Source organism: Ustilaginoidea virens, chromosome 2, assembly GCF_000687475.1.
Source record: "Ustilaginoidea virens chromosome 2, complete sequence".
NCBI lineage: Eukaryota > Fungi > Ascomycota > Sordariomycetes > Hypocreales > Clavicipitaceae > Ustilaginoidea > Ustilaginoidea virens.
The window spans coordinates 715,485-743,062 of NC_057317.1; the positions used below are offsets into that span (position 1 = coordinate 715,485).

At 56.1% G+C, this 27,578-nt stretch overlaps 8 protein-coding genes across 8 annotated transcripts; 4 read left to right on the forward strand and 4 right to left on the reverse strand.

Annotated features, from left to right (window-relative positions):
* Positions 1-1,252: 1,252 nt before the first annotated feature.
* On the forward strand, positions 1,253-3,847 carry UV8b_01967 (uncharacterized protein; the record flags this gene model as incomplete). The annotated part of the gene is made up of 3 exons (XM_043139465.1): positions 1,253-2,057; positions 2,301-3,062; positions 3,147-3,847. The coding sequence occupies 3 exons, from the start codon at positions 1,253-1,255 to the stop codon at positions 3,845-3,847; spliced, it is 2,268 nt and encodes a 755-aa protein (XP_042995399.1).
* A 1,252-nt stretch (positions 3,848-5,099) lies between these two features.
* Positions 5,100-5,699, reverse strand: UV8b_01968 (uncharacterized protein; the record flags this gene model as incomplete). The annotated part of the gene is made up of 1 exon (XM_043139466.1): positions 5,100-5,699. The coding sequence occupies one exon, from the start codon at positions 5,697-5,699 to the stop codon at positions 5,100-5,102; it is 600 nt and encodes a 199-aa protein (XP_042995400.1).
* A 668-nt stretch (positions 5,700-6,367) lies between these two features.
* Positions 6,368-7,948, forward strand: UV8b_01969 (uncharacterized protein; the record flags this gene model as incomplete). Its single annotated transcript, XM_043139467.1, has 2 exons — positions 6,368-7,025; positions 7,167-7,948. 2 exons carry the CDS (start codon positions 6,368-6,370, stop codon positions 7,946-7,948), a joined length of 1,440 nt encoding a protein of 479 aa, XP_042995401.1.
* A 356-nt stretch (positions 7,949-8,304) lies between these two features.
* Positions 8,305-11,093, reverse strand: UV8b_01970 (DNA replication licensing factor MCM7; the record flags this gene model as incomplete). Its single annotated transcript, XM_043139468.1, has 5 exons — positions 8,305-8,385; positions 8,493-10,410; positions 10,493-10,617; positions 10,673-10,935; positions 11,045-11,093. The coding sequence occupies 5 exons, from the start codon at positions 11,091-11,093 to the stop codon at positions 8,305-8,307; spliced, it is 2,436 nt and encodes an 811-aa protein (XP_042995402.1).
* Positions 11,094-11,768: 675 nt separating this feature from the next.
* UV8b_01971 (uncharacterized protein) lies at positions 11,769-15,526 on the forward strand (the record flags this gene model as incomplete). The annotated part of the gene is made up of 2 exons (XM_043139469.1): positions 11,769-11,885; positions 11,975-15,526. The coding sequence occupies 2 exons, from the start codon at positions 11,769-11,771 to the stop codon at positions 15,524-15,526; spliced, it is 3,669 nt and encodes a 1,222-aa protein (XP_042995403.1).
* A 171-nt stretch (positions 15,527-15,697) lies between these two features.
* UV8b_01972 (uncharacterized protein) lies at positions 15,698-16,948 on the reverse strand (the record flags this gene model as incomplete). The annotated part of the gene is made up of 1 exon (XM_043139470.1): positions 15,698-16,948. One exon carries the CDS (start codon positions 16,946-16,948, stop codon positions 15,698-15,700), a length of 1,251 nt encoding a protein of 416 aa, XP_042995404.1.
* Positions 16,949-17,686: 738 nt separating this feature from the next.
* Positions 17,687-22,853, reverse strand: UV8b_01973 (uncharacterized protein; the record flags this gene model as incomplete). Its single annotated transcript, XM_043139471.1, has 5 exons — positions 17,687-17,825; positions 17,887-22,147; positions 22,208-22,295; positions 22,361-22,387; positions 22,440-22,853. The coding sequence occupies 5 exons, from the start codon at positions 22,851-22,853 to the stop codon at positions 17,687-17,689; spliced, it is 4,929 nt and encodes a 1,642-aa protein (XP_042995405.1).
* Positions 22,854-24,661: 1,808 nt separating this feature from the next.
* Positions 24,662-26,795, forward strand: UV8b_01974 (uncharacterized protein; the record flags this gene model as incomplete). Its single annotated transcript, XM_043139472.1, has 5 exons — positions 24,662-24,681; positions 24,761-24,785; positions 24,875-25,289; positions 25,350-26,680; positions 26,760-26,795. The coding sequence occupies 5 exons, from the start codon at positions 24,662-24,664 to the stop codon at positions 26,793-26,795; spliced, it is 1,827 nt and encodes a 608-aa protein (XP_042995406.1).
* Positions 26,796-27,578: the final 783 nt, after the last annotated feature.

A 27,578-nucleotide genomic window follows, 5' to 3' on the forward strand; every position in this document is an offset into this window, starting at 1 on the left:
GGTCTCTTGACAGTTCCAGGGCTCGAATCTTGGTTTTGATTGCCTGGTTTGATCAATTCGCCCCGATCCGTTTCACGAGCGCCTCACTGTGACGCGCTGCTTTCTCTGCCGTCACGAGTAGTCTGCTCCCCCTTCCGGGCTGCTCCCAGCCAACTGCCTAATGTACCAGACCAGCTCCTAGCTACTAGGTGCTAGTGGCCTTTGCCCGCGCTGAGTGGGCGCTTGGGCCGGGGCTGGGGCTTGGTTAAAGCTGGTCAGGCTTCTCTGCAGCGGATTTCCTTTTCAATTGTTCCCCGCTCAACCAGCCGTGAGCCCTCGGAACGTTCACTGGTTGCTAGCCCCCCGATGCAAGCAAGCTAGGCTCCAAAAGGGGCCCAAACGCAGCTGCTGCCATGGCTCAGGCCGCCAATAAAAAAAAAAAAAAAAAAAAAAAAAAAAAGGAAGGAAAAAAGAAAGAGAGGGATGAGAGAGAAAAAGGACAAAAAAGAGAGAAGAGAGGGACGGACGGCTTGTTATATAGCACTTCAACACTTTGGCCTGGCCGTTGCCATGCCCGTGGCCCGCGCGCCTTCAATTTCAATCCTAACTGCTGAGTCCTGACCTCGAGACATCAATTCGTTCCCATTTCCGAACCTCGTCGGCTTTGCTCTTCTTTTCCTTTCTCCCACCCGCCTTTGTCCGCCTCGCTCATATCCCCGCCTCGGACACGCCTTCGCCTGAACCGGTACATGCCATCGTACATGGACGGAGGTTTCGAAATTTCGCCGGCCGGTGCACATTCGTCGAACGTTGCCAGCCTAGCTCTGGACCTACCGTAGTCTCGAAAAGAGGACAGAACAAGAACAACCTTGGCCGTCGAGCGCCGTGCCAACACCTGGCCATCCCCTGGCCATCCCCAGGCATGGCGGTGCAGGTTTGAAGCTCTCCAAGCTAATCGCTAATCGGAATAAAGACCTGTTGGAGTGCTGCATCGTGCTGCATCGTGCTGCATCTTGTCAGACTCGGTCTGCAAATCCTTGCCCGTCCGTCACCTTTGCTGTCTGCGGCACCTGCAGCGCAGTGCAGCACAGGTCCGTCCAAAGGGCGACTCCAGACAGACGGCCCTCCCCTCGGCTCGAGACGCTCAGTGCTGTGAGTGACCCCCGGGGGCCAGCGCTGGGTTGCAGGCTCAGGAGAGACGACGGGAACACCGCAGCTTGACCACAATTGGATCAAACATAAAATCACCAGCACCAGACAAGACAGCCTCGAGATGGGACGCAAAGCGGCGCCCCAGCCACTGGGCCTGGCGCTGGGCGTGGGCGAGGCCCAGGGCGGCGGCTCCAGCTCCAGATCCAACGGCGACGCCGCCAACGCCGCCAACGCCGCCAACGCCGCCGCCAGCTCTGCGACGCACGTGGAGGTGCCAGCGTTTGGGGCCTGGGCTTCTCCTTCTCCTGCCAGGTCCAGGTGTCCGGTTTCCCTGCAAGCCCAGCAGCCATCCCCGCCGCAGCCATCGCCATCGCCATCGCCATCGCCATCGCCGTCGCCGTCCCCGTCGTCGCCGTCGTCGCCATCACAGCCATCGCTGCGCTTGTTGCACCCCTCAAGGCCCTCACCCACCCTGACCAGTCGCTTCGCCGTTACAAAGAAACCATCAGCCCAGACGGCAGCCCAGACGGCAGCCCAGACGTCAGCAGCACAGACGGGCAAAGGAGGCAGGCATACAGACATCGTGCCTGATAACGCCGACTTGCCGCCCGCCAGTCGCCCACCGCAGCTGCAGCTACACCAGCAACCATCCCGCGACAACCTTTCGCCCAGCTGGCCTTCCCCTGCCCTGTCGCCGTACTACGACCAACCTCCAGCGTCTCCGTCACCTGCTTGTCCTCCTCCGCTTCGCAACGCCTCCACGGAAACGAGCCAGCGGCCAGCAACCAAGGGCGGCCTTTTCCACTTCAACAAATCCGCCTCCAAGGCTTTGAATCAGCTGCACCGTCCCACCTTGCCCCATACCGGCTTGCATGAACACTTGCTTTCCAGGAATCTTGACGGGAGATCTGGCCCAGAGTCTGGAGGTACGGCATCCTCAAAATCAAGACCCACAGCGCCAAACGTCAAGCGGGCACGGGCACGGGCACGGGCACAGGACAGGACGCGCTCTGCCACCTGATGGCAACAGCCAATGCACATCATCACCTTGCATCTCCTGTTTCCTGTCTCTCATCCCAGTTCCCCCCTCACCCGCCCCTACCCGCCCCTCCTTCTCCCAGGTGTCGCGTTTTGGCGCTGTTGACTGACCATCATACTCGCACTGCTAGGCTCTCCGTATGCGCACGATCCCTCCCAAGGACCTCGCCCTCCGATTCCCTCACGCTCCGAGTTGTCCTTGTCCTCCTCCGCCGAATTCGAAAATACGACAGCCGCCTCGCCAGCGACCAAAAAGAGGAGCAAGTCAAAGTCGTTCGCCCTGCTGAGCCGCAGAAAGTCCAACAGAGACAAAGGCCACAATACCACCGCGCAGGCTATTTCGAGACCCCTTCCCGCCGCATTCAGCCAATCCGACTACAACGATTGGCCTGCTCCTCTTCGGACCGCTCCCCTTGCCCAAGACCGAGAGTTTCGAGACATGAGCTCTAGCACTCGAAACCGATCGGAGGACCGGGCAGCTGATCGCGACTGGTCTCGAGACAGGGAGAGGGGTCCCCTGCCGTCGTCCTTGAAAGACAATGGCTCCTTCTTCAGCGGGCTGAGGAATTCGTCCACCAAGGCCGCGGATATGATTAGCAAAGGTCTTTTCGGCAAAAACTCTAGGAGCGGAAGTACGACGGAACGGGAACCTCTTGTGGACGACGAACACTACGTTCTGAAAGTTATCAATCTACCATTGGTCGAACAGACACGGAGAACCCGAATTTCGAGACGGCTGGAGAGTTCCCGGGATAAAACAGAGTTTTGGATGCCAGCTTTCCCATGGCGGGCTATCGACTACCTCAACTACAAAGGCTGTGACGTGGAAGGATTATACAGAGTCCCAGGAAGCGGTCCGCAGATCAAAAAGTGGCAAAGGAAATTTGACGAACGTATGAACCAGCCCTTTCCCAACTCTGCTCCCTCCCAGCGCAGTCTCTTGAACAAGCCGCAAACCTGCTAACTCGGCACCACAGACCACGACGTCAATCTATTGGAACAAGACAACCTATACGATATCAACATTATTGGCTCAATGCTGAAAGCATGGTTGCGAGAATTGCCCGACGAATTGTTCCCTAAAGAGGCGCAAGATCGAATAGCTCGAGAGTGCTCAGGGGCCACAGAAGTACCGCAAATGCTCGTCGACGAGCTCTCCAACTTGTCGCCTTTCAAGTACTACTTGCTCTTTGCCATTACATGCCATCTCAGTCTTCTCCTGGCCCACTCGGACAAGAACAAGATGGACTTTCGAAATCTATGCATATGCTTCCAACCTTGCATGAAAATAGACGCCTTCTGTTTCAGATTTCTGGTGTGTGATTGGAGAAATTGCTGGAAGGGCTGCAAGAATGAGGCCAAGTACATTGAGGAAGAATACAGGCTGTTTGATCAACCACCGCCCAAAGGTATTTCGGAACCCAACGGCCCATCCCGGAGCGATGAACAGAACGATGGCCAACAACGACATTTGCGCGACAAAAGCAAGCCATGCAATCCTGGCAGGGAAGAAAAATACCGCCAGCACCAGTTCTCCGACTCCAACGCCAGCGTGGCTTCGAAGGAGTCATCCATTTCCACCGTGCTCACCACCAATAGCGAGCGCGAGACTCCCGAGAGAGCGAGAGATCTCCGTCCCCTATCGCCCATCAAACCATTGTCCCCCATCGGCTTCTAGGAAAGCGAGGGTTAAGGAAGGGTATACGGATCCCTGGTGGACTGGGCGCCATTCTTTCCCAGACGCGCGAACTCAATGCAGGGCGCAGTCCGAGTTTTTGCCATCATTTCTCCATTTGCATTGCATGATGACGATTGCTTCCACCCCTCTCGTTTCATCAACATGTGCAAGCTTTCATCTCGGTCGCCGACCATCGGATTCGAGGGCTCTCTTTTCTTAATCTTGACCCTTTGCTGCAGATATGAGTTTGTTCCATGGCGGATAAATATTCTTTGATCGGACACGGCTTGGCCTAATTCGTGTGGGCTGCTTTATACCCCTTTGTCTCGGCAACTCAGATGGTAGCGGTGGATGTGTTGTGTTGGCTGGCCTCTTTTATCTTTATGCCCCCTCTCCCTCGCCCGATAGTGAACTTCCCTGTTCAAATTCACATCACTTTTCATCTTGGTTTCATTTTCTGCTCGGGGGTCCCAGCTACAGATGTGGTTTGTGGTATAGGCCCAGATCCCCTTCACCGCTGTTTGTTGGCTTTGAAACAACGCCAACAAGAAGCCGCCGAGCGTGTTTGACCTTGGGGTGTTTTGCGGAGCTGTGACAGAGCGGTATGTTTTTTGTTTTTTTTTTGTTTTTTTGCTTGATGGACTCGTTGCATAAAGCCGGGAAGTTGAAGCTGTTATTTTTTCGCCTTTGAGTGCAGAATGCTAAAAGATTTTTTTCTTTTTCTTTTTCTTCCTTTTTTTTTTTTTCCTTTTTTTGTGGGAGCCGGGGTTTGGAGGCAGGATGCCTCGTGTACAAATAGAGGCTTTGCGAATCTCAAGCAGGTTGTTTTCACACATGCGAATCAATCAGGGACTGCTGTCCAAGACCTGGGCGTAAGCCAGAGAAGAGGAGTGAAAAGGCTCTTTGATGAAAACGTGACATTAGCCTGGCCTGGACTGTGTCCAGTCTACCAAGATTCGGGTTTTTTTTTTCCTTTTCCCTCCCGAGGACCTCGTGACGAAGGACGACTTGCAATCCAACTCCCAACCCCGAACTCCGGATATGAAAGACGAAGCTCAACCCAAGAGCAAGACCAGCAAACAGCAAGAGCAACAGCAACAGCAACAGCAAGAGCAACAGCAACAGCACACGCAAGAACAAGAACAAGTCTTCCCCCTTGGCCGGTTCGTCCTCGCACCGCTGATGTCACATTGGGACCCAAAAAAAAAAAAAAAAAAAAGCTTCGTACATGTTCTGGACCTGCCGCTGCAGTCTATCCTCGCTTCCCAGAAGCTCCAGCCGCCGAGTCTTTCAAGTTTTTGCGCATTCTTCTCTCGTTACGCCTTACGCGCTCCTTTCTCTCCCTGCGTCCGTCGCCTCTGATGCTCGTGCCCTCCTTCCGCTTGCGCTCGGCTTCCATGTCCACCTCGACGATGGGGTCATCCTCGCCCTTCTTGTTGAGAGCCTTGTAGCCCCACTTCCTCTTCCACTCGCCCGAGGCCTCGTCGTAGGCCAGGTTCCTCCGCTGCTCCCGCGTCTTGGGCTTGATGCCCTTCTTTTCCGCGAAGCGCTGCCACTTGGTCTGCGCCTTGGCCTGGGGCAGCGGCTTTTCGCGGGGCAGGGCGGTGGCGGGCGGGGGCAGAGAGAGGAGGACGCCGTCCTTGGTGGAGGAGATGGGGCAGGTGGTGAGGAGCTGGTTTATGAGCGACTGGGCGCCGTCGCGGGCGACCTCGGCGAGGGACTGCTCCAGGGAGTCGTGGTCCAGGGTGATTGCGTTGGGGTCCTGGGCGAGGAGGAGGCCGAGATCGAAGGTGTACGGCGTGGGCTTGTCGACTGCGACGGGCAGCTTGGCCCGTTGGCTGGGGAGGGTCATGGTGCGGAGCGGTGCGTGGGGGCCGAGCTGATGGGAACTCGAGGCGCCAGATCAGACGGGGGCAGGTATGGCTGTGCAAGAGAAAAAGCAACAGGCCGTGGTGTTGTGATGTGATGTGATGTGATGTGTTGTTGTCGTTGTCGTTTTGTTGTTGTTGTTGTGTTGCATTGGGCTGGCGGCGACCAAAAACGGGCTGTTCTAGTACGAGGTCAAAGTCTGCTTTTTTTGTAATTTTATCTCCATCTTCCCGGTCTGGGACGTTGATAAGCGCGATAACGAGTTTCTAGTTGGGGTGGGGGGGGGGGGGGGGGGCGGCGTTGCGTCTAGCGGCAATGGGTCGAGGCCAAACCTTTTTCCGAAGCCCGATTGATTTTCTTCCCTCGCTGCAACGCCGGCTCGCCGCTACCGAGACCCCGGCCAATGAGCAGCTGCAAATTGATGGCACGCCTGGAGCTTTTTGTCCCTTTTCCTTCCCTTCCACCCCCCAAGAGCAAGCTTGTTCGTCCAACGCGGCGCGCAATCCACAGCCTGGTCGACCGATGACCCTCCGTGCGACACTCGCGCCCCCGTCCGTGAAAGCTGCGCTTGGAAGAAAACCGCGGACCAGACACCCGCACCCGCACCCGCACCCGCAACCGCTCCCGCTCCCGCACCCGCTATAGCTCGCCATGGCCTCGTCGGCGACGGCCTCGCTCCGCGGCCTCGTCCGGTCGTCGTCGTCGGCGGCGGCGGCGGCGGCGGCGGCGGCGTCCTCGTCCATGCCCGTCGCGCCTCGCCTCCATCCCGCCTTCTCCCTCCCGCGAGCCTCCTTCTCGACCAGCCACCCCGTCGCCGCCGCGCCGCCTCCCACCATCCGCAGCCGGCGGGACCTGCCCCACAAGGTGAAGAAGACGTTCAAGAAGAGGGCCGTGGCCGTGGCCGTCAAGAAGCCCGGCCCGGGGGAGCGCAAGGCCTTCCGCAAGCGCATCCAGCTCAGCAACAACAACGCCCTCCCCGTCCAGGGCCTCGAGGACATGGGCCCGGACACCCTGGCCCGGCCCGAGAGCAGGGGCAGCATGGTGGCCGTCCCGGACAGGGTGGTGGACCAGCTGAGAGCCCTCGAGGCATTCAAGACGACGCAGACGTGGAGCCTGTTCAGACGGCCGCACTTCCTGGTGAGGGACGAGACGGTCCGGCTGGTGGGCCGGATGCAGGCTTCGCTGGACGCCAAGGACTCGCTCAAGTGCGTGCTTACCGGCAGCAAGTTGTCGGGGAAAAGCCTGGTGATGCTGCAGGCCATGGCGCACGCTCTGATCAACGGCTGGGTTGTTGTGCACATTCCCGAAGGTGAGAGCACGACTTGCTTCTTCTTTTTCTTCTTCTTCTTCATCTTCTTCTTCTTCTTTATGTTGCCGTTGCAGCCCCCCCCTCCCCCCGAGCTGATGGCGTCCCGACGAGCCGCTGACCTCTGCTGCTGCTCCTCGCCAGGCCAGGACCTTAGCAACGGAAACACCGAGTACGCGGCCATCGAGGGCACCGCGCCCCCGCAGTTCTCCCAGCCCGTCTACTGCCTCAGGCTCCTCCAAAACATCCACAAGGCCAACCAAGCGGTTCTCGCAACGCTTCCCCTGAGGCAGGACTGGTCCCGCCTGGCCGCGCACCTCCACAGGAACGCCACCCTGGCCGACCTCGTCCTCAGCGCCAAGGAAAGCGAGTACGCCTGGCCTACCCTCCACGCCCTGTGGACCGAGCTCACCCAGCCTGGCCAGCCCCCCGTTCTGCTCGCCCTCGATGGCCTCGCGCACGTGAACAAGGTCAGCGCGTACCGCGACCCCCTGTTCAACCCCGTGCACTCCCACCAGCTCTCGCTCGTCCGCCTCTTCGTGGACGCGCTCTCGGGCAAGACCAGGCTGCCCAACGGTGGCGCCGTGGTCGCCGCCACGTCCGAGAACAACACCCACCGCCACCCGTCGCAGGAACTGGTCCTGTCGCAGCTGGAGGCTGGCCAGGCCGGTCGCCAAGTCCCCCAGCCAGACCCCTATGAGCGCAACTACGACGAGCGCGTCTACAGCGCCCTCAAAAACAGCCACGTCATCAGAGTCGGCGGCGTGTCCAAGGACGAGGGCAGGGTTCTTATGGAATACTGGGCTTCGAGCGGGATGCTGCGTAGCGTTCTAGACTCTAGAGTCGTGGCGGAGAAGTGGGCGCTTGGCGGTCATGGCATTGTCGGGGAGATGGAAAGAGCCGCGTTGATGACCATGAGGATCTAGAAGGGCTGACAGGGGGGGGGGCGGCTCTTAACTCGGCTGTTCGAACTTTGTATAACATGTCGCACATCACATAGCCGGATTGTTCAAAGTCCACAAAGTGTTTTTTCCTTTGAAGTGTTTGGAGTGGTTGGTTTGCAGCATCTTTTGTATTGTTGACTCTCATAACAGCAAATGTCCTGTCTAGATCTAGATCGCATCCCCATCTTCCCCGTAACCCCTCATGATCCAGAAAACGCCGGGCAAAAAAAAAAGAAAAATAGAGGAAGAAAAAGAAAAAGAAGGAAGACAAAAAAAAAAAAAAAAAAAAAGGCTAACCATCATCCGATACCCTCACACCTTGTTTTGCCTCGATTCTCTCAGCCGTCCATGTCATCCTCGTCATCATTGCCCCCTGTAACAAATATCAACCTCGCGCCGTTGCCAGTGGTTTGCCAAACCTGCGCATGTTCATGTTAGTTCCTACTCGGCGCGTCCCAAAGACATGACAAAAGAAACAACGCAGGAGCGAGCGTTGCATTGAACTGGGACACGGGTTATCGCTTACATCTAATGTCGTGTATTCCTCCAATGCGCTGAGCCACTGATCCTCGGTGAATCCCTTGGCAATCACGCGCTCCTTGACCTTGCGCATGCTCAGCTCAACCCCTAGGTCGTCATCCTCAGCACCATCGGCGCGGCAAGCACCCGAGTCGGCAAGGGCCTTGACGAGGTTGTATATCCTGCTGCTCGCGTTGAGGGCGCGGCGACCATTGCCGACCTCGGCATTGAGATTCTCTTTACTGGCTTCCATGAGGCGCAGCGCCTCGTCGACATCGTCCTGAGAGACCTGGTTGCTGAAACGAAGACGGGCGAGAGCCTGCGCCAGACGGACCACGCCGAGCAGAGTCCTGGGGGTGGTGTGCGTGAACTGCTTGCCCTTCTTTTCCGCCCGCTGTTGCTGGTCTCGGAGGCGAACGTAGGTCCTGATCATGTAGTCCGAGACGGACTCTGGGACTATGGGACGGTACGTTCGCGCCTGCGCGACGTATGAGCGGACCTCGTGCGGCGTGAAAACTACATTGTCCGTGCCAATGTCTGGGTGGCGGTTGTTCATGTGCACGAACGCAACGTGCTTGGCTAGCTGCTCGTCCGCTTCGCGAGACGGAGTATCGAGAAGAAGGAAGAGGACGTCAAATCGAGACAGCAGGGCCGCGGGAAGATTGATGTTTTCGACGGGCGAGATTCGAGGGTTGTATCGCCCGTATACAGGGTTCGCGGCTGCCAGGATGGACGTGCGAGCGTTGAGGGTGGTGGATATGCCAGCTTTGGAAATGGAGATGGTCTGCTGTTCCATGACCTCATGGATGGCGGTCCTGTCTGTGTCGTCCATCTTGTCAAACTCGTCGATGCAACAGATGCCGTTGTCGGCCAAGACAAGTGCACCACCTTCGAGGACCATTTCATCGGTAACGGGGTCACGCATGACGGCAGCGGTCAGCCCGACACCACTGCTTCCACGGCCCGAGGTGTAGACGCCTCGAGGAGCTACCTTGGAAATGTACTTGAGCAACTGGGATTTGGCGACCCCGGGGTCACCCATCAAGCATATGTTGAGGTCTCCACGGATCTTCATCCCATCGCCCATGGCCTTGGAGACGCCGCCGATGAGCAGCAGCAACAGAGCCTTCTTGACATCCAAATGGCCGTAGATTTCTGGCGCGATGGACTTGGCGAGCAACTCGTAGACCTGACCAGTCTGTCGATACTTGTCAATGCGACGCACCAATCGTGGGTCCACAATCATTTCGCTGTAAGCCTTTTTGTGCTGACGGACATGGTGGGCTTCCAGATATGTGTCGGTGAGAAGGCCAGCTTTCAGGGCCTTGAATCCGGTATAGGGAGTTGGCAGAAAGATGCCCGAGATGTCCACAACATCACCCGGGTTGATTCTCCGCACCAGGCTTCCGTGGCACAAGATGGTCAACGACCGAGGAATCTGGCCGATGGGCACCTGCTCCGCCAGTTCCTGGACTTTGACCTCCTGGTATGGCAAGAATTTGGACGCTCTCGTGGAGGGGTTTAGCTGACCCTGGGACTGGTTCGCTTTGCAATCAGCAGAAGGGCAGTAGGTCAAAGGCCCGTATTGCCTATCGGTGACGGGTTGGAATATCTCGCATCCACAGCGATCGCAGGTGTAGGCGCTGACTTGCACAATCGGCTTCACGTCGGAGACGCGAGTTGCGATGGCTCTAACGGTGATGAGTCTGCCCAAATGCTCGCCTCGGACTTCACGCACGGCCAACGCCTTGGCGGGCTTGTCTGCTGTGCCGGTCCTGGGTTTGAAAACGAGGGTGTAGCGTCGTACCAGCTCGGCGGGGAACATGTCTTCTTCCAGGGTGGGATCTCGCTCCGCAGCTTCTTGCAGTTCGCGATTGCGAGCCTGTCGACGGGCCATGAGAACGTCAAGCACATCATCCTTGAAGCTGCATTACAATTGTCAGCGACGGTTGCAGACCCCCCCGACATTAAATAGAAAGGGGCGAGGCGGGGTCGAGGCCTTCGTACTTGACATCCGTGCTAGGCTGTGGCATGGAGTTGTCGACGGCTCTGGAAAGGATTTCAACATAGTGCTTCGTGTTCATCTCGAGGCTATCCAGCAAGTGTAACGGCTCGTCACTTTGGCTTTCCCACTGAAGGAGCCTGGTTAGATTCCGAAGCCACGGCGCCCTGGGCGGTTTCACTTACAGTGGCAAGGTCATCCAAATCAACGGTGAGTTCGTCAATTGACCTATCAGCCAGGTTTTGCAGGAGTTCTTTGTATTTGTACTGGGAAGTTCGTGGGCGCTTGTTTTGCTCTCGCCGGCGGCGGCTTGCTTCGTCATCATCTTGGTCCATCAAGTCGTCCTCATCGGTCAAGTCATCTTCATCGATTGTTATGTCTCCCATTGCGGTAGCAATGGTGTGCTCGGGAGACGTTTTGAAGCCCTTGAGAAACTCCTCAAAGCCAGCTGCGAGGCTTTAGCGTCAATGGACTGGAGCAGCCTGGGAGCAGCCTGGGAGCAAGCTGCACAACAAATGGCAAATGCGAGAAGCGGGTGGCGAGGGCCGGGGACCAACCTTGCTGAGTTTCGTACTCGACCGGAGCCTTGAATTCGCGGAGTGCCATGTCGGAGCGCCGCTTTTTCTGAGCACGACGAACGTGAGCTGTACGAATGCAGCGGCAGCAGGGTGAGGCCTGCTTGCTAACAAAGCTGATGGCTGGAGGCGATCCGGCAGATGAGCCACGAATGGGGTGATTGAGACTGCACAGGATGGGATGGCGAAGGCAAGCAAGATGCCAAGATGCATCGACAAGGTGCTTGGGCGGACTGGGACGCGACGTTTTCGCGTTTGCTCGCTGCTTGGCCTGCTTGGCTTGGCCTGCTTGGCCTGCTTGGTCTGCTTGGCCTGCTTGCTAGGCCGGCTTGGTCCAGTGTAGTGTCCACTGTCCAGTCTGCTGTCGCGTCAGCATATCCACGGCCCGTCCCCAACCCATTAAACTTGCATCCAGTCGTCAGCCACAGACGGACAGACGGACGGTCCGCGGGCTTGTGGCTGACGGGCACATTGTCACGTCACGCATGTCGCCGCACTTGATGATTGGTGTGGCGTCACACTTGTCTGAAGCTTCCACTTACCTCGGTCTTCACTTCGGCGGGTCAAATCCATCGCCATCCTTTTTGCCTCTCCACCAGACCTTTCTATGTAGCTTCCCCTTGTGCCCTCTCTCAAGCGCATCGTCTCCGGGCACTTCCTCTGCAGCCGAGTCGTCCACGGAAACCAAGTCCTCGGCTTGCCCGAAATGTCTCCGAGCAAGAATGCGCAATCCGTCGCGGCTGAGCTCTCTCTTGTTCATCTGAAAAACTGCCTGGTCAATCTTCCACCTTCCCTAGTGTCTCTGCTGCTCAATTTGAACACGGTATGCGCCATGTGTCCTCCTCCTCCTTCTCGTCCTCGTTCCCATTACGCCGAGTGAGGCTAACCTTTGTGGATTTGGTTCTCCAACAGCCGGTTCAAAACGTCATTGTCGAGCTTACCTGCAAATCCGTCGTGCCCGGTAACCCCTCGTCACCGCCGCAGTCAGTGTTTGTAGGATGGACGGGCATGCCCAGCAAGAGGAGGGCTGCTGCTCCGCTCGTGAGCCGAGGGCCGCGAGAGCAAGAGTTGCAAGTCGTTGAGATGGATGCGACCTTGGCCAACACTTTGGGGCTTTCCGAAGGTCTCAAGGTTGCGGCACAAGTACATGTCGACCCCCCCGTTGCGCATACCATCAATATCGAGCCGTTGACTCCTGAGGATTGGGAGATGATTGAACTACATGCCACGTTTCTCGAACTCAACCTCCAGTCGCAGATTCGGGCCCTCCCCAATCCCTTCTACAAGAACGGTGCCACGCCGGTTTCCCCTCATTCGCTGACGCTGCACCTCTCGCCTACATCCACTGCCAGCATCAAAGTCGTCTCGCTAGATCCTGCGCCGCCGGCCGACGTGGCTTTCGTCAAGCTCTCGCCCAATGCCGAAGTAATCGTGGCTCCCAAAACGAGGGCCAAGCCCTCGCTCAACGGCAGCGACCGCCGCAGCGTCGCCAGCACTTCGAAATCCCGACGCAGTGGCGGCAGCACCGTCCGGAGAAGAAGTGCGAGAGACGACCCGAAACCCACAATGTTCCTTCGAGCTGTTGAGCGCGCTGTCTGCCGGGAATGGTTCGAGGATGCATTGCTGAATCCCGACCTCAGCGTCTGGGTCGAGCGCGAGCGCCTACTCGCCAGCGCGTTCCAGGGGGTAAAGTACGTCGTCGTCGACATTGTCAAGCCGGCCGGGCTGCAAAAGCCACAGCTAGAGGACGGCAAGGCTGCGGCGAATACCATGGTCTCGGCAAAGGTTGTCGCCCGGTTGAAGCCTTGGGACGACCCTCCCGATGGAAACGTTGCCGCCCTGTCCTCGCCGTTGTGCGCAGTGCTTGGCTGTCCTGGCATCGTCGGCGGAGTGGTCAAGATCCAGGCTGCACCGCCGCCACTTCCAAAGGGAGCTGTTCAGAGTGTAAAGGTCTTCCCCTTTGCCGGCGGCTCAAAGGCCCACCAAGGCCTCAAGTTTGGCAGTGACTCCAAAGCTGAAAAGGAAGAATCTGCCAAGCGATTTCGGCACATGTACTCCGGCGCCAACAACACCGAGGGTCTCCTGCAAGGCCCCATAACGGATGGCATGGTCGTAGGGGTCTACAGTGAACTGGGAGCTCCTCAGGGATGGGAAGGCGGCTTCGTCAAGTTTGAGCCCGGCCCGGAGCCCGGCCCGGAACACGCGTCGCAGGATCACGGTAAGGATGCAGTAGTCTGGACTGCCGGACTGGACGACAAGACTCATATCGAGTTTCAGCAACCTCAAGCTCGACCGCCCTGGATCGCCAACTCGGACGTCTTTGAGCTACTGCCCAAGAACGATTCCGTTCTCGTGGGAATCGACTCGCTGCTGGAAAACCTACAGAAGCAGCTGGCCCATCTCTCGTCGGTTCTTCTGACCGGGGGAATGGGATCAGGCAAGACGTCCGTGGCGAAGCACATGGCTGGAAAGCTACGTCAAGAGTCTCTATTCTACAGCCTTTACTTCTCCTGCCGCAAGCTAGTCAATGACGAAACCAGAACATCGACAATCAAAGAAACACTGACCCGCATATTCATGTCAGCAAGCTGGGGGGCCCGTCTTGGCGGCAAGGCCATTGTCATTTTGGACGATGTTGACAAGCTGTGTCCAGCTGAGACGGAGCTGCAGGTAGGAAACGACAACGGTCGAAGCAGACAGGTGAGCGAAACCTTGCGCTCCATTGCTAAGCAGTTCTGCTCCAGAGGCAGTGGCGTCGTCCTGCTTGCCACTGCCGAGGGGAAGGACTCGGTCAACAATGTCGTCGTCAGCGGTCCCGTGGTTCGAGAAATTGTCGAGTTGAAAGCTCCCGACAAAGAGGCTAGAAGGAGGGTCATGGAGTCCATTGCCTGCCAGCATGCTGTCCAAAGAACGCTGTCAAAACCGTCCGACGACCTGGAGGATGACACGAGCCGTCCTGCCACGGCTGACGGTGCTGATGATATTGCTGGTGACAGCGAGGCCTGGTTGCATGGCACGGACTCCGCGAAGCCGGGATCGAAACTCGCAGGATTCACCATGGACCCTGACCTCGACTTTCTGGACATGGCTGGGCTAACGGACGGGTATATGCCCGGAGATCTAAGCATACTGGTGTCGAGGGCGCGCAACGAGGCCATCATCAGATCCATCATCACCGACTCCCCATCTGATTCCATCAACAGCCCTGTCCGGCTCGGTCGCGTCGACTTTGAAAAGGCCCTCAAAGGCTTCACCCCTGCCTCGCTTCGTAACGTGCCGCTGCAGAGCTCGACGACGACGTTCAAGTCCATTGGAGGTCTGCGCGAAACGCGGCGTGTCTTGCTGGAGACGCTGGAGTATCCCACAAGGTACGCCCCGATTTTCGCCCAGTGCCCTCTCCGACTCCGGTCCGGCCTGCTTCTGTACGGCTATCCCGGTTGCGGCAAGACACTGCTCGCCAGCGCTGTCGCTGGCGAGTGCGGCCTGAACTTTATCAGCGTCAAGGGCCCGGAGATCCTCAACAAGTACATTGGCGCCTCGGAGAAGAGCGTGCGCGACCTGTTTGACCGCGCCCAGGCGGCCAAGCCCTGCGTCCTCTTCTTCGACGAGTTCGACTCCATCGCCCCGAAGAGAGGCCACGACTCGACCGGCGTCACTGACCGGGTGGTCAACCAGCTGCTTACCCAGATGGACGGCGCCGAAGGACTCTCCGGCGTCTACGTCTTGGCAGCCACCTCACGTCCCGACCTCATCGACCCCGCTCTTCTGCGGCCGGGGCGTCTGGACAAGTCCCTGCTGTGCGATCTTCCTTCGCTGCAAGACCGGCTGGACATCATCAAGGCGCTGTTTCACAAAGCCAGGTTGTCGGCCGAACTGACGGATTCCGATGACGGGTTGACGGAGATGGCCCGGCGTACCGAAGGCTTCTCCGGTGCTGATATGCAGGCACTCGTGTCTAACGCGCAGCTCGAGGCCATCCACGGTGTTCTCGATGGGAATAACGCCACCGTGTCCTCCAAGGTCGGCCAAGGAGCCAGCAAAAACGCCACTACGACCGGGGGCTCGACGCCTAGCTTTGTACAGTTCCTCTACGGTCCCGATGCGGCCGCAAACGGGGGCTGCGTTCCACAGAGCAAGTCGGCCGCCATGGTCGAAAACGCCGCCATCATGTCCAAACTGGAGCAAATCAAGTCGTCCCGCAAACAGGCCAAGCTAGCCAAAAGGGGCTACGGCTGGCTGGAGGCCGGAACCAAGGAGGACTCCCGCTTAGCCGCCGAGCAGAAAGAGGTGGTCATCCATTGGGACCACCTGGTCAAGGCTCTGGAGAAGACGAGAGCCAGCATCAGCGACGAGGAGAAGGCTCGTCTGCGCAAGATTTATCACGAGTTTGTTGTTGGGAGAAGTGGACAGATGAAGGACGGGCAGGGCAGTATGGAGATTGGCGGGCGCAGCAGCCTGATGTAGGTAAGGTAAGGGGGTTTTGGCCAAAGAGATGCGGGCAAGCGACGGGATGAGTTGAGTGCGCCGCAGTGAGTACAGTAGCATTGAGGGAAGAGGACAAAGAAGAGGAGGAGGAGGAAGAAGAAGAAGAAGAAGAAGAAGAAGAAGAAGAAGAAGAAAAGAAAAATACGCCGTCTACGGGACGTAGCCCTGGCCGACTTCCTGTCTGACAGCAGCTACTACCTGTTCATGAAGCTCGGCCCGCGCGAGAACCAGGCCCCTGTTCCTGGACAAGTGCCTCCCGGCGCCAAAGTCGACGGCGCGGTTGTCCAGGTCGGTGGCCTTGCCGCCCACCTCTGTGTATATCAGCTGCGCGCCCGCGTGGTCCCATATGCAGGGCCAGCTCTCGGGTCCCGAGGGCGTCCTGACCCAGAAGTCGCCGCCGCCCAGGATCAGGCTCGCGTAGCGGACATGCGACGACCACACATCGGTGCCCGGGAAGTCGGCGCCCAGCCTGTCGCACACCCGGGCCACGACTCTCCGGTGAGACGCGCGGTTCCTGTCGCAGTCGACGACGTGCAGCTTGGACGGAGGGGCGTCGGGCGGCGGCGGCAGCCTGGCCAGCGGGCGCGTCTCCCAGGGGCCCTCGGCGCAGGGCAGCCAGGTGACGCTGGCGCCGTGGCCCCTCGCGGCGGAGAGCATGACGCCGAGGCCGCGGGAGTCGACGCTCGACTCGGCGACGCGGCCCCCGACCAGCCGCAGGTTGGGGTAGGCTATGGCCGCGACGGCCTCGGCGCCGTCCTCGACGAGCGCCAGCGCCACGGCGTACTGCTCGCCCCGCAGGAAGCCGGCCGTCCCGTCGACCGGGTCCATGACCCAGAACCGGCCGCGGGGCCCCCCCGTGCCTTGGCCGCCCAGGTCGATGAGCCGCAGCATCTCGTCCGGGCTCGAGGCGCAGCCCGGCGCGGCAGCGGCAGCCGCCGAGTACAGCTCGTGCACCCTGTCCCTCAGGGCCGGGTCCCCCCGCAGGACGGCCGAGCCTTCCTCGCCGACGAAGCGGTCGTGGGGGAATTCCGCGCGCAGGATGCTGGTGAGGAGTGCTTGGGCGGCGAGGTCGGCCGCCGTGACGGGCGAGGCGTCGGGCTTGGACCGCGCGTGGACGGAGGAGAGGGCGTCCTTGGTGAGGCGGGCGGCGCGGAGGACGGCGGCCTGCGCAACGGCGAGCTCTTTCGCCCACGGGTGCGAAGCCATACTAGCTTTCCGGCCGTGAATGCTGCGGAGTCGGAATCGGGGTCGGAATCGGAGTCGGAATCCAAGAGGAAAGCGAAAAACTCGGACGCGACCCGACTCGACTGGGCGGCACAGGGGGGGCAGCTGGGCAACGGGGCAAAATTGTGGGGCGTCAGCTGGAGTTGCGTGCGCAGTGCGCAGCTGCACTGTATGCATCGCATGGTGCACTCACGATGCCTCATGTATGCGATCTTTCCGTCACCTGGCAGGTTCCTTTACGGTGTTGTGCTCGAGCACTCCGTACGTAGGTAGGTTAGGTAGGTAGGTAGGTAGGTAGGTAGGTAGCCATGCATGTATTTGTGTATCTATGTGGTTTGTGTATTTTGCCGCGACTTGGCACCGCTTTGCTCCCCAACCCAACACCTTGGATCCATCTCCTTTCCTCTTGGAGGCCTGTCGCAGAAACAAACGACCATGGTACAGAGCAGAATGGCTATACATGCTATACATGACCAACATGCTCAACAATCGCGCTGGCTTGAAGCAGAAAACAAGCCCGTCCCGACAACATGCAAACAAACATGGCATTACAACCGACCCCTCCTTCCCGCCCCATCACATCATTTGTTCGCCTCACACGTCTGGGTATGTTGCTCTCTTTCGAGTCGTTTTGGTCGTTTTTCTCTTCCCACGCCGTAACCCCCCATGCTTTCCGTCGTGCCAAGAACGCCGTGTAATGCAATACAAATGCCGTCGTTATCAAACAGCGATTCAATCAATCGACAAGCCGGGTGACTTGTGCCCCTCGCCTAGCCGTCAAAAATCTAACCCACAGACACGGCACAAAATCCTCGCAGAACCAGACAAAGGAGAAGAAGAGAGAAAAGGAAAAGGGAAGAAAATAAAAAAAAAAAAAAAAAAAAAAAAAAAAAAAAAAAAAAAACAGGACATCCTCTAGGCCCCATCGGTGCGAGTAGAGCTTGATCTTGAATCCTTGTGTCTGGCATGCAGTGTTCGGTACATGTTGCTCAGTCGCTGGCCTGTGACGCTCTTGCTAGTGTCATCAACGGGCCACAGAGCGGCTAGAAAATCCCTGCGAGAAATCTTAGTCAATGTTTTGCAGATACCTCAAACATGTTGGCTCATATTCATACCAAAAGTTGTTTTTTAGACTCTCATCTGCTGCCGTGACGGGCAGCCTTTCGTCCAGGAACGTGCCAATCGCAACCAGCTCGGCGCCGAAAATCGCCGCACGCTCCTTGCTCGACTTGACCTTGTCCTTGGTTGTGGACAGGATTCGCTCGAAATTTTCCCGAACTGGCTTGAGAAGGTACCAGATCATGGCTTCGTTGTCCCTGTCGCGCTGGTCCTTGTTGTCACCAATCCGGCGAAGCTCATCCAGCCGGCGCAAAGCCTTGGCCCGTCGCTCCTCTTGTGGCCGGAAATCTCGGTGGTCCTGGTCTCTGTCACGTCCATAATCACGATCTCGGTCTCTAGCTCTGTCTCTGTCTCGGTCCCGGTCACGACCGCGATCTCGCTCTCGCTCTCTATCTCTATCTCGATCTCGATCGCGGTCGCGGTCGCGGTCGCGGTCACGATATCTATCATCATCACGGCGGCGGTCCTCGCGACGACGGTCGTCGTCATATCGATAGCGATGTTTGTCATGCCGCCCACCATCGTCATCCTTATGGCGGCGATGCTCCGTCCTATCGCGATCGCGGTCTCTTTCGCGGTCCAGGCCCTGCTTACTTGACCTGCGATTGTCTTCAGCTCGGCGGTGCTTTGGGCTATGATCATCTTGATATGACGATCCATGTTTTCGCTTGAAATCAGCCCTCGAGGAGCCTCCCTCGTCTGCTGCATTGCTTCGAGGCCTGTGGTCGTCACGATCTCTGTCCCGGTGCTTCTTAACCGTGTGAGGGGCGGGCGACGCAGTTCCGCTACCGCGGTGGCCGTTAGACACAGTCGTCTTTTTGTTGTTTCGGTGGTGATTTTCCACGATTCTTTGTGCTGTGCGATCAGTCGAGTACTTGGATTGCAACACCGACAGCAAGTATTCCGATCGACGGACAAGATGCACCGCGCCTGGGGCTTTCAATTTGTCGTTGGCCTTGCTTCGCTCCTCCTTTTTGCCAACCCTGTGCTCTTCCAGAAACAGCTTTTCTTGCATGTCAAGGTCCGGGTCGTCCCGAATTTGAACCCATGCTCCAAACCCGTGCTTGTCAATGCCGACCAGGAGCATTGCATCTTCTTTTGCTCCCCAGGAGCAGGTGTAGTTGGCGGCTTTGGTGGCGTCTGGTAGACGAAAGGCTCGCCAGTCCGACTGTCCACGAATGGCATTGCGGAGAAGTTGCAGTTGCTTGGGCCGCTCAATCGCTGTTTCAGCGTTGACCTTCTTTAGCTCGCCAAAGTCTATCAAGACCGCTTTTCGATCCTTCTTGGTCAGGATTTTGCCAGTCTTTTTCTCCTCTTCTGCCACTTTCTGGCTGTTCTCATCCACAGCTTGCTGCGCAGACTTGATAAAGTCGTCCAACACGGACTTTACAAACTCGTGGTCTCTCTCGGCAAGCTTCGCTTCCTGAATGATGTCGTCCTTGCGGTCGTCCATGGATCCGAATCGGAAGTAGGCCTTGATGAGGTTCCTTTGCTCCTTGTCGTTTAACGGACGCTTCGGATCAGCAAGCAAAGCCCTTTGTTCCTCTTCCTCCTGCTGCTGCTCCTGCTGCCGCTTCTTCAGCCGATCCGCTCGATCATTTTCCTTGCTGCGACTCTTCATAGTAGCTCGACGAGGAGCATTCTCGGCCGCTAGCTTGGCAACATATTCCTCGTTTTTCCGTTGTTCTTCATCAGATTTGATTTCCGCCAACTTGTCGGCCGGAATAATCTGGTCCCAGTCCAGGTTAATGTCGTCGACTTTGACGTCGGTGATTTGCATAAAATTATCCCAGTCGATACCCCCACTGCTGAGATTCATCTTGTCGTCGACCTTGGTCTTTGTGACTTCAGCGTTCTCGAGAATGGAGTCAATATCAAGCTGCTCAAGACGTTCCTGATTACCGCTCTGTTCAAACATTTTTGACGATCTCATTTTCAGAACCATTTGGATGTCTTCGGCTGAAGAAGGACCGTCAGTTTTGAGACCCTTCTTGTTAAGCTTCTCTTGAAACGCCGCCTTCCCATCATCGGTGACGCCAGCCTGTATAGTCAGATACTCTAGCAGAAGCTTATTTCGAGCCCGCTCCAACACCTCTTCCTCCACCGTCTCCTTGGAAACGAGACGGTATATGTTGACTGGTCGTTTTTGTCCGATACGATGAGCCCGAGCCATGGCCTGTAGATCAGCCTGGGGGTTCCAATCAGAATCAAAAATTACGACCGTGTCGGCGGTCATGAGATTAATGCCCAGGCCACCAGCACGAGTAGAGAGTAAGAAGCAAAAGTCTTCGCTATCCTCAGCATTGAAGTGATTGATGGCCATACGACGAGGACCGGCGGCAATAGTACCATCAAGACGTTGAAACTTGTAGCCCCGCAGTGAGAGGTAATCACCAAGGATGTCAAGCATTTTTACCATTTGGCTAAAGATCAGCACTCGATGTCCATCTTTTTTCAGCTTTGACAGGAGCTGGTCAAGGAGCATCATTTTCCCGCTGCTCGTGATCAGCCCCTTGATCTGATCCTCGCGTCGAACGCTGCCAGCCAGCACCCGCTCCTCAGCACCAGGGAACATGTAAGGATGGTTGCTTATTTTTTTCAGTTCCATCATGATGTTGAGGAGAGAATTCTTGTGGCCACCGGTGGCATCACACAAGGCCGAGTAATTCCTTGTCAGGATATTCCTGTAGTAATCCAGCTGCACGTCGGACAACTCGACTCGAATGATTTTCTCGGTCTTCGGGGGTAGATCAGACTCCACTGTTTCCTTGGTCCGTCTCAAGATATATGGCGCAATCGACTTGTGAAGCTCTTCCAGTTTTTCTTGAGCGTCGACAGCTGACAAGGAATCCAGATCCTCGTCGATGTTGACTTTGCCGGGGTTCAGGAAATCCAGCAGAGCGGACAACTCTGCCAGGTTATTCTGAATCGGCGTACCAGTGATGAGGACTTTGCAGGGGACGCCGAACCCAACAAGTCTTGCGTACAACTGTGACTCTCGATTTTTCAAGCGATGAGCCTCGTCAACAGCAAGAGTCTGCCACTTGATGGTTTGCAGGAATTGCCAGTCTTGCAGGATGAACTCATAAGATGTTACGAGAACATTGAATTTGGGCTTTTTGGAATTACCACCAACTATCAACTCATTGTCACGAATGATATTGCGCGCATCTTCTGGTCCCAAGTACACAACATAGTTGATGTCAGGTGCCCAGTGGTTAAAAGTATCGCACCAGGCTGGAATGACACTGAGAGGCGCGACAACGAGAGATGGGCCCTCCTGTCGCCGGTCGTTTCGTAGCCAGCTTAGAAACGAGACCGTCTGAACCGTCTTGCCGAGACCCATCTCATCGGCCAAGATGACGTTGTTCCCTCGCGTCCAGTTCAAGCACAAGAAGTTGAGGCCCTTTAATTGGAACGAGCGAAGCTCGCCATTTCGGATATAGTCGGGTTGGCGATCCAGTTTGATCATCCTGCTTCGTGTTTCTAGGTTGGTCTCGCGTCTGTCCGACTGCCAAGACCGTGAGGAGCGGTCCAGATATTGGTCGATTTTGTCCTGAAAATTGGGACTGATATCTGACGCAAGCTCCCAAGTACACTCCTCGTACGTCAACCCTTTCCACTTCACGTAGTACTCTGTTTCCTCGTCACCCTCGCGAACGTTGACGACTCTTTCGACCTGGGTGAAGTCTTCAAAAGCATCCTCGTCACGTTCTCGATCGAGGAAAAACTGCTCTTTTGTTTCGGGCGGAATGTCTTCGCCGAAGCGGATATCGAGTTCCTGTTCGACCACCTTCCTGAAGTAATTTTCCACTTTTCGAAACCCGCGCATGTTGCGAAGAGAATCGATTGTTTCCCAAGTATCGTGCAAGTGGGATTTGCCCTGCCACTTGATGAAGTATTCAAAGTCGTGCCGGCTCGCATCGTACTGAAGCTCCAGTCCGTCTCGCAGGCGGTGTCGGACGACTTTTTCGACGTACGGTGAATCGTCAACGTAGTCGGCAACGTAATATGCGGAGCCCAAGTCCGCTTCATCTTCGTCGTCAACGCCACTTTCTTCGTACATGCCCTGCTGGACCTGTTGTGCGGCTCGTCGGCTAGACCATCGTTTTTCGGCAAGAGCGAGGCCTGGCTGCGCTTCTCGTTGTAGCCTCGCCTTCTTCAACTGGCTTTTGGCTCGCGCGCCACCATACGTGTCGGAATCGGAATCAGACTCGTTTGTGGAAGGTTGTAATACAGGCGTGCCTCTTTTGGATGCTGATGGGGAGGGAGCTATCATTTAGCCTGGCAGCAGCAGGGAGGGAGTGGAGGACTTACAAGGTTGAGACGTGTTAACGCGCCTTCGCTTGACTTGGCGACGATTAATTGGTTCATCATCGTCCGAGTTCGAGTCATCAGAGTCAACCTTTGATTTCGTTAGCGACTTGGTGACAACGACCAGGGGCAGGATGAGCAGGGAACGCCAGATACCATTTTTCTGGTTTCCCTAGCACGATTCTGTGGTGGCATTAGCGGTGGGAACCAGTATCGGACGGCATCCGCGACGTACACTTCTTCGAAGACCATACAGCTCAGGGTTTGCTTTGATATAGTCACGTTCTGATACTGGCACTTTCCGTTTGGAGGGGCGACTGGAATCTGGAGAGCTCTCTCGGTCTTGCTCGCCATCCTGTAATTCTTGTTGAGAGGCCACGCTGTCTTGCATATCAAAGTCTGCATCCTCGGAATTGTTGCCTTGGGTCGATTCATCGCTGTCAGAATAGCCTTGATCAGGCCCGACTTGATTCGAGGTTTCGCGTCCAGTCATTTCGGTATCTGAGAGCGATGACTGAGCCATTGGGCTATCGCGAGTATGGGGAGAATCGGTACTGTGTCGACCGGTTTCCACGACCACCGTCGATGTCATGATATCATCCGGCGACAAGTGTCCATTGATGGGACCGGCCGTCACCGGGGAGCTCATGGTCGCAGCTTTGGCGCGGATTAGTCGCTAATGGGATAAGGATATTAGTAGCTTTTCCGGGACCGCCATTCGCGGTGACGAGATGGTACAGGAAGCCATGCGACGCGAAACACATTGTCCGAAGCTTTAAAAGAGCTGAAATTGATGGAGCAATGGATGTAGTGGCATTCACACGTGCTTGGATGATGACGGGACGAAAGGACTTGATGAAGGGATTGGAGAACTTAGGCGGCAGTGGCAGCAGCATAGTAGCCGAAAGTTGCACTCCAGGTCCATAATCATACAGCTGCCTTTATTCTGGAGCATGATTCATGCCGCATCGGGCAACGGAGAGCAACGGCAGCCCTAGAGCAGAGATCCAAGAGTGACGGCTAGTCGGGCAGGATGCGGTATGGCAAGCGGGCTCGGATACGAAACGGGCTTTGTGGAATTGAAGCAGGCAGAACTTACAATTCATTCATGAATAGCATAGAGGTATTCAAAAGCATCCGGAAGGTTTCCGCGAGCGTAGCTTTACGTCCGGGGGGCGAGGGCCGAGCAGCGGATGGTATAATGGTATATTGGTGCTTGCTGGGTTGGAAGGGGACGGACGGTGTGGAATGGCAATGGTAGTTCAGTCACAAAAAAGCGCCAGTGGAGAGAGAGGAAAGAATTGGAGAGACCTGGGGGCTGGTCGCGTCTGTACCCAAGCCAAGGCCTGTTCGGTCATGCTGGGGTTGATGGAGCCGGGGAGCTCAACGCGAGGACGTGGCCAAGGGTACAATATCACGTGAGGCCTGCCGCTGTGGCTACGAGGTAGGGGAGCAGATCGTCAGGTACCTGCAACTTTGTCTGGTCACCGAGGAATGGAAGGGCGGCAGGAGTACAGCAGTAAACTCAGGCCGCATCACACCAGCAAGTACTGCCTAGGTACAGTCTGGTACCTGCTCGAGTAGACTTGGCAGCTGGCTGGGGGAGGGCTGGAAATCCACCACTACATTAGCATACATAGTCCCTACATCTTCCCACGTCGTTGAAAACCGAAGACCCTTTGCATATGTCCAGAAATGTTTACTTGCACAAGTGTGCAGTAAAGCTAACATCACCGGATTTTCAACAAGTCGATTTCTTTTTAGAGTGCAGGTGCTGCACGTGCGATGCTTTTGGTTGAAGATGTAATGGGGAGGAGCTGTGTGTGCAAGCTCTCAGGTCGGCTTGCTTGGTAGGTACCTACTGTACCTAAGGTAGTATTTTGACGGTTGGCCCTTTCACCAACAATGATGGCATCGACCAACCTGCATGTGCGAATGGACACAACTCATTGAGGCATGCAAGTACCACGATTACAGTGAGCAGCGGGATTAAACAAGTCCGATGCGTCCCAGAGACCCAACTCCCTCGGTTCCCATCCACGATGACAATGATACCAACCAAGTTAGTTCCCTCGTGCCTGCCTCGTCCAGCAGCTGTTGCCAAATGCCCTGCCCCGCCAAAACTGGACGGACGATTCACAGGGCGCGAAAAGTGGATGACCACGCACCACAGTGACCACACAGTGCACACAATTAGCAATCCCACTTCAATACCTGCCTCTCTGCCTCGTTACTCCATCAAATGTATTGAGCGTCTCCGTTTTGATTTATCCCGAGTTCCCTACAGGAGCACCGCGTGTCCGGTTTCCTCGCACGTGCGAAGCTTGGCTTAAACTCTTGCTTTCCCTCGCCCGCTGAGTCTTTATCATTCGAAGCCTTACTCGCTCCTTCCCGTCACTCCATCACGCAGCGACATTTTTTTCTTGTTCCCAGTGGTGACGACGCGGCGCCCTCACCATGGCTGATAAGCTCACCCGGTATGTGCCCGCGAGAATTCCAAGATTTCCACGAGTTGCGCACACAAGACGCGCTGGCTGATTTATTTCATCTTTGCAGTATCGCCATTGTCAACAGCGACAAGGTTGGTTCAGCTCATCGAAATCTCTGCCCCTCGCCCCTCTTCCTGCGATGCCTACCCCACCATACTGACTGATTTGCCCCTCTTTCCAGTGTCGACCCCGGAAGTGTCGTCAAGAATGCAAAAAGTCGTGCCCTGTTGTTCGCAGTGGTAAACTTTGCATCGAAGTTACCCCCGAGTCTCGCCTGGCCTTCATTTCCGAGGGTCTTTGCATCGGTTGCGGTATTTGCCCAAAGAAATGCCCCTTCGACGCCATCACCATCATCAACCTGCCCACCAATCTCGAGAACCAGGTCACCCATCGCTATGGCCCGAACAGCTTCAAGCTTCATCGTCTACCGATGCCCCGACCCGGTCAGGTTCTCGGACTTGTCGGAACCAACGGTATCGGCAAGAGTACCGCCCTGAAGATTCTCAGTGGCAAGTTGAAGCCCAACTTGGGCCGCCATGACAGCCCTCCAGACTGGGAGGATGTCATTAAGCATTTTCGCGGTTCTGAGCTGCAGAGTAAGCGTCTGACCCAATCGACTTGTCAAGAAAAGACCAGTATTTTTTGACATTGCGCAGACTACTTTACCAAACTTCTCGAAGATGACCTCAAGGCAGTTGTCAAGCCTCAGTACGTTGACCAGATCCCCAAAGCTGTTCGTGGCCCAGAGAAGAGTGTCAAGGCGTTGATCTCGAGTCGGGCCTCGCTCAACAATGTGGAAGAGGTCGCCAACGTTCTTGAGCTCAACCACATCATGGATCGTGACATTACTCTCCTCTCTGGCGGTGAACTTCAGCGGTTTGCCATTGGCACGGTCTGCGTCCAAAAGGCCGACGTGTACATGTTTGACGAGCCTTCGTCCTATCTCGATGTTAAACAGCGTCTGAGTGCTGCCCAGATGATTCGATCTCTTCTTCGCGATGACGACTACGTCATTGTTGTCGAGCACGATTTATCTGTTCTCGATTACCTTTCGGACTACGTCTGCGTTCTGTACGGACAGCCTGCCGTCTATGGTGTCGTCACATTGCCTTACTCTGTGAGAGAAGGTATCAACATCTTTCTGGATGGTCATATTCCGACAGAAAACTTGCGTTTCCGTGACGAGTCTTTGACTTTCCGTATCGCCGAAGGCACCGACGAGTTTGCCATTGACAAGTCTCGGGCTTTCAAATACCCCAAGATGGAGAAGCAGCTAGGCAACTTCAGACTTCGGATCGACTCAGGCGAATTTACTGATTCCGAGATCATCGTCATGATGGGAGAGAACGGCACTGGCAAGACCACCTTTTGCCGCCTTCTGGCTGGCGCTCTCAAGCCTGACAGCAAGGCTTCCGTTCCCGACATGCGTATCAGCATGAAGCCTCAGACCATTACCCCCAAGTTCGAGGGTACCGTGCGACAGCTCTTCTTCAAGAAGATCAAGCAAGCTTTTCTCAACCCCCAGTTCCAAACCGACGTCGTCAAACCACTCAAGCTTGAGGATTTTATTGACCAGGAGGTGAAGAACCTGTCCGGTGGTGAACTTCAACGTGTTGCCATTGTGCTCTCCCTCGGCATGCCCGCCGACATATACCTGATTGATGAGCCTTCCGCTTATCTCGACTCCGAGCAACGTATCATTGCCTCGCGCGTGATCAAACGCTTTATCATGCATTCCAAGAAGACGGCTTTCATCGTCGAGCACGATTTCATAATGGCTACGTATCTTGCCGACCGTGTCATTGTCTTTGATGGCAAGCCGGGTATCGACGCCCACGCCAACCGACCCGAGTCTCTTTTGACTGGCTGCAATACGTTCCTGAAGAACCTCGACGTCACTTTCCGTCGCGATCCCACCAACTACCGCCCCCGTATCAACAAGCAGGGATCTCAACTCGACCAGGAGCAAAAGCTGGGAGGCAACTACGTAAGTTCTGGTTCCTTTTGACATGTCGCGTTTGATGCATTTGTAAACCTGGAAGGGCTGCTAACACGTAGGTCTCTAGTTCTTCCTGGAAGAAACCCCCGACAAAAGCTCTTGAAGAGGGCAACTACTACAGGAAAAAGTTTCGTTTCAACCATACAGCATCTACAGGCGTTGAAGGCGTTCAAAAGAAGACGGCTTCGAAAAAGCACGGTAATAAGCATGGCTTAGATATGGGGCTGCCGGAAAGCAGCGACAGCGACGATGACGATCCGGACGACTGACCCCGACGGCGGCAGTCTATCCCCCGTTGTCTGGTCCTGCGAAACGACCCGGCTTGTGCAGTTGATATCTTTTTGGGTCGTCAAGTTGTGTCTTTGCGGCCTCGTTTGGCTCGACAGTCCGGGAACCCCAGGGGCACCACGACCTCTCTCGGCTTCTCTGGTGTCAGGCAGGGAGGGCTCTCAGGGTAGGAGGGGGTCCAAAGGTACATGTATCACCAAGTCAGATGGGTGTTTGCAGATTGAGGGACGATGGAACAAGTGCGATGTCTGTCGTCGATTTTTGCTCTTCATGAGGAATGCTTTGGTGGAGATTTCACTCGGGAATTTAGCTTCCGTCATGTTTCCATCTTGAATAAACTTGCAGGTAAAACAAGACAAGCGCCCCATCATCACCTTTGATTAGTGACATGTAGGTAAGCGACCACTCAAAATGATGTGCACGGTTTCTCCTTCTTCTTCTTCGCCATTTCATTCATATTGTTATTCTCCAGCTCAAGGACAACTAAGCTACAGGCAACTGCTGCTCGATTACGTACGTTCACGGCCAGCCAAAGTCAAAGTCTTGGGAAGAGAAAAGCGGCCGACACACCTTAAGGAGAGAAACTCAAGCTAGCATG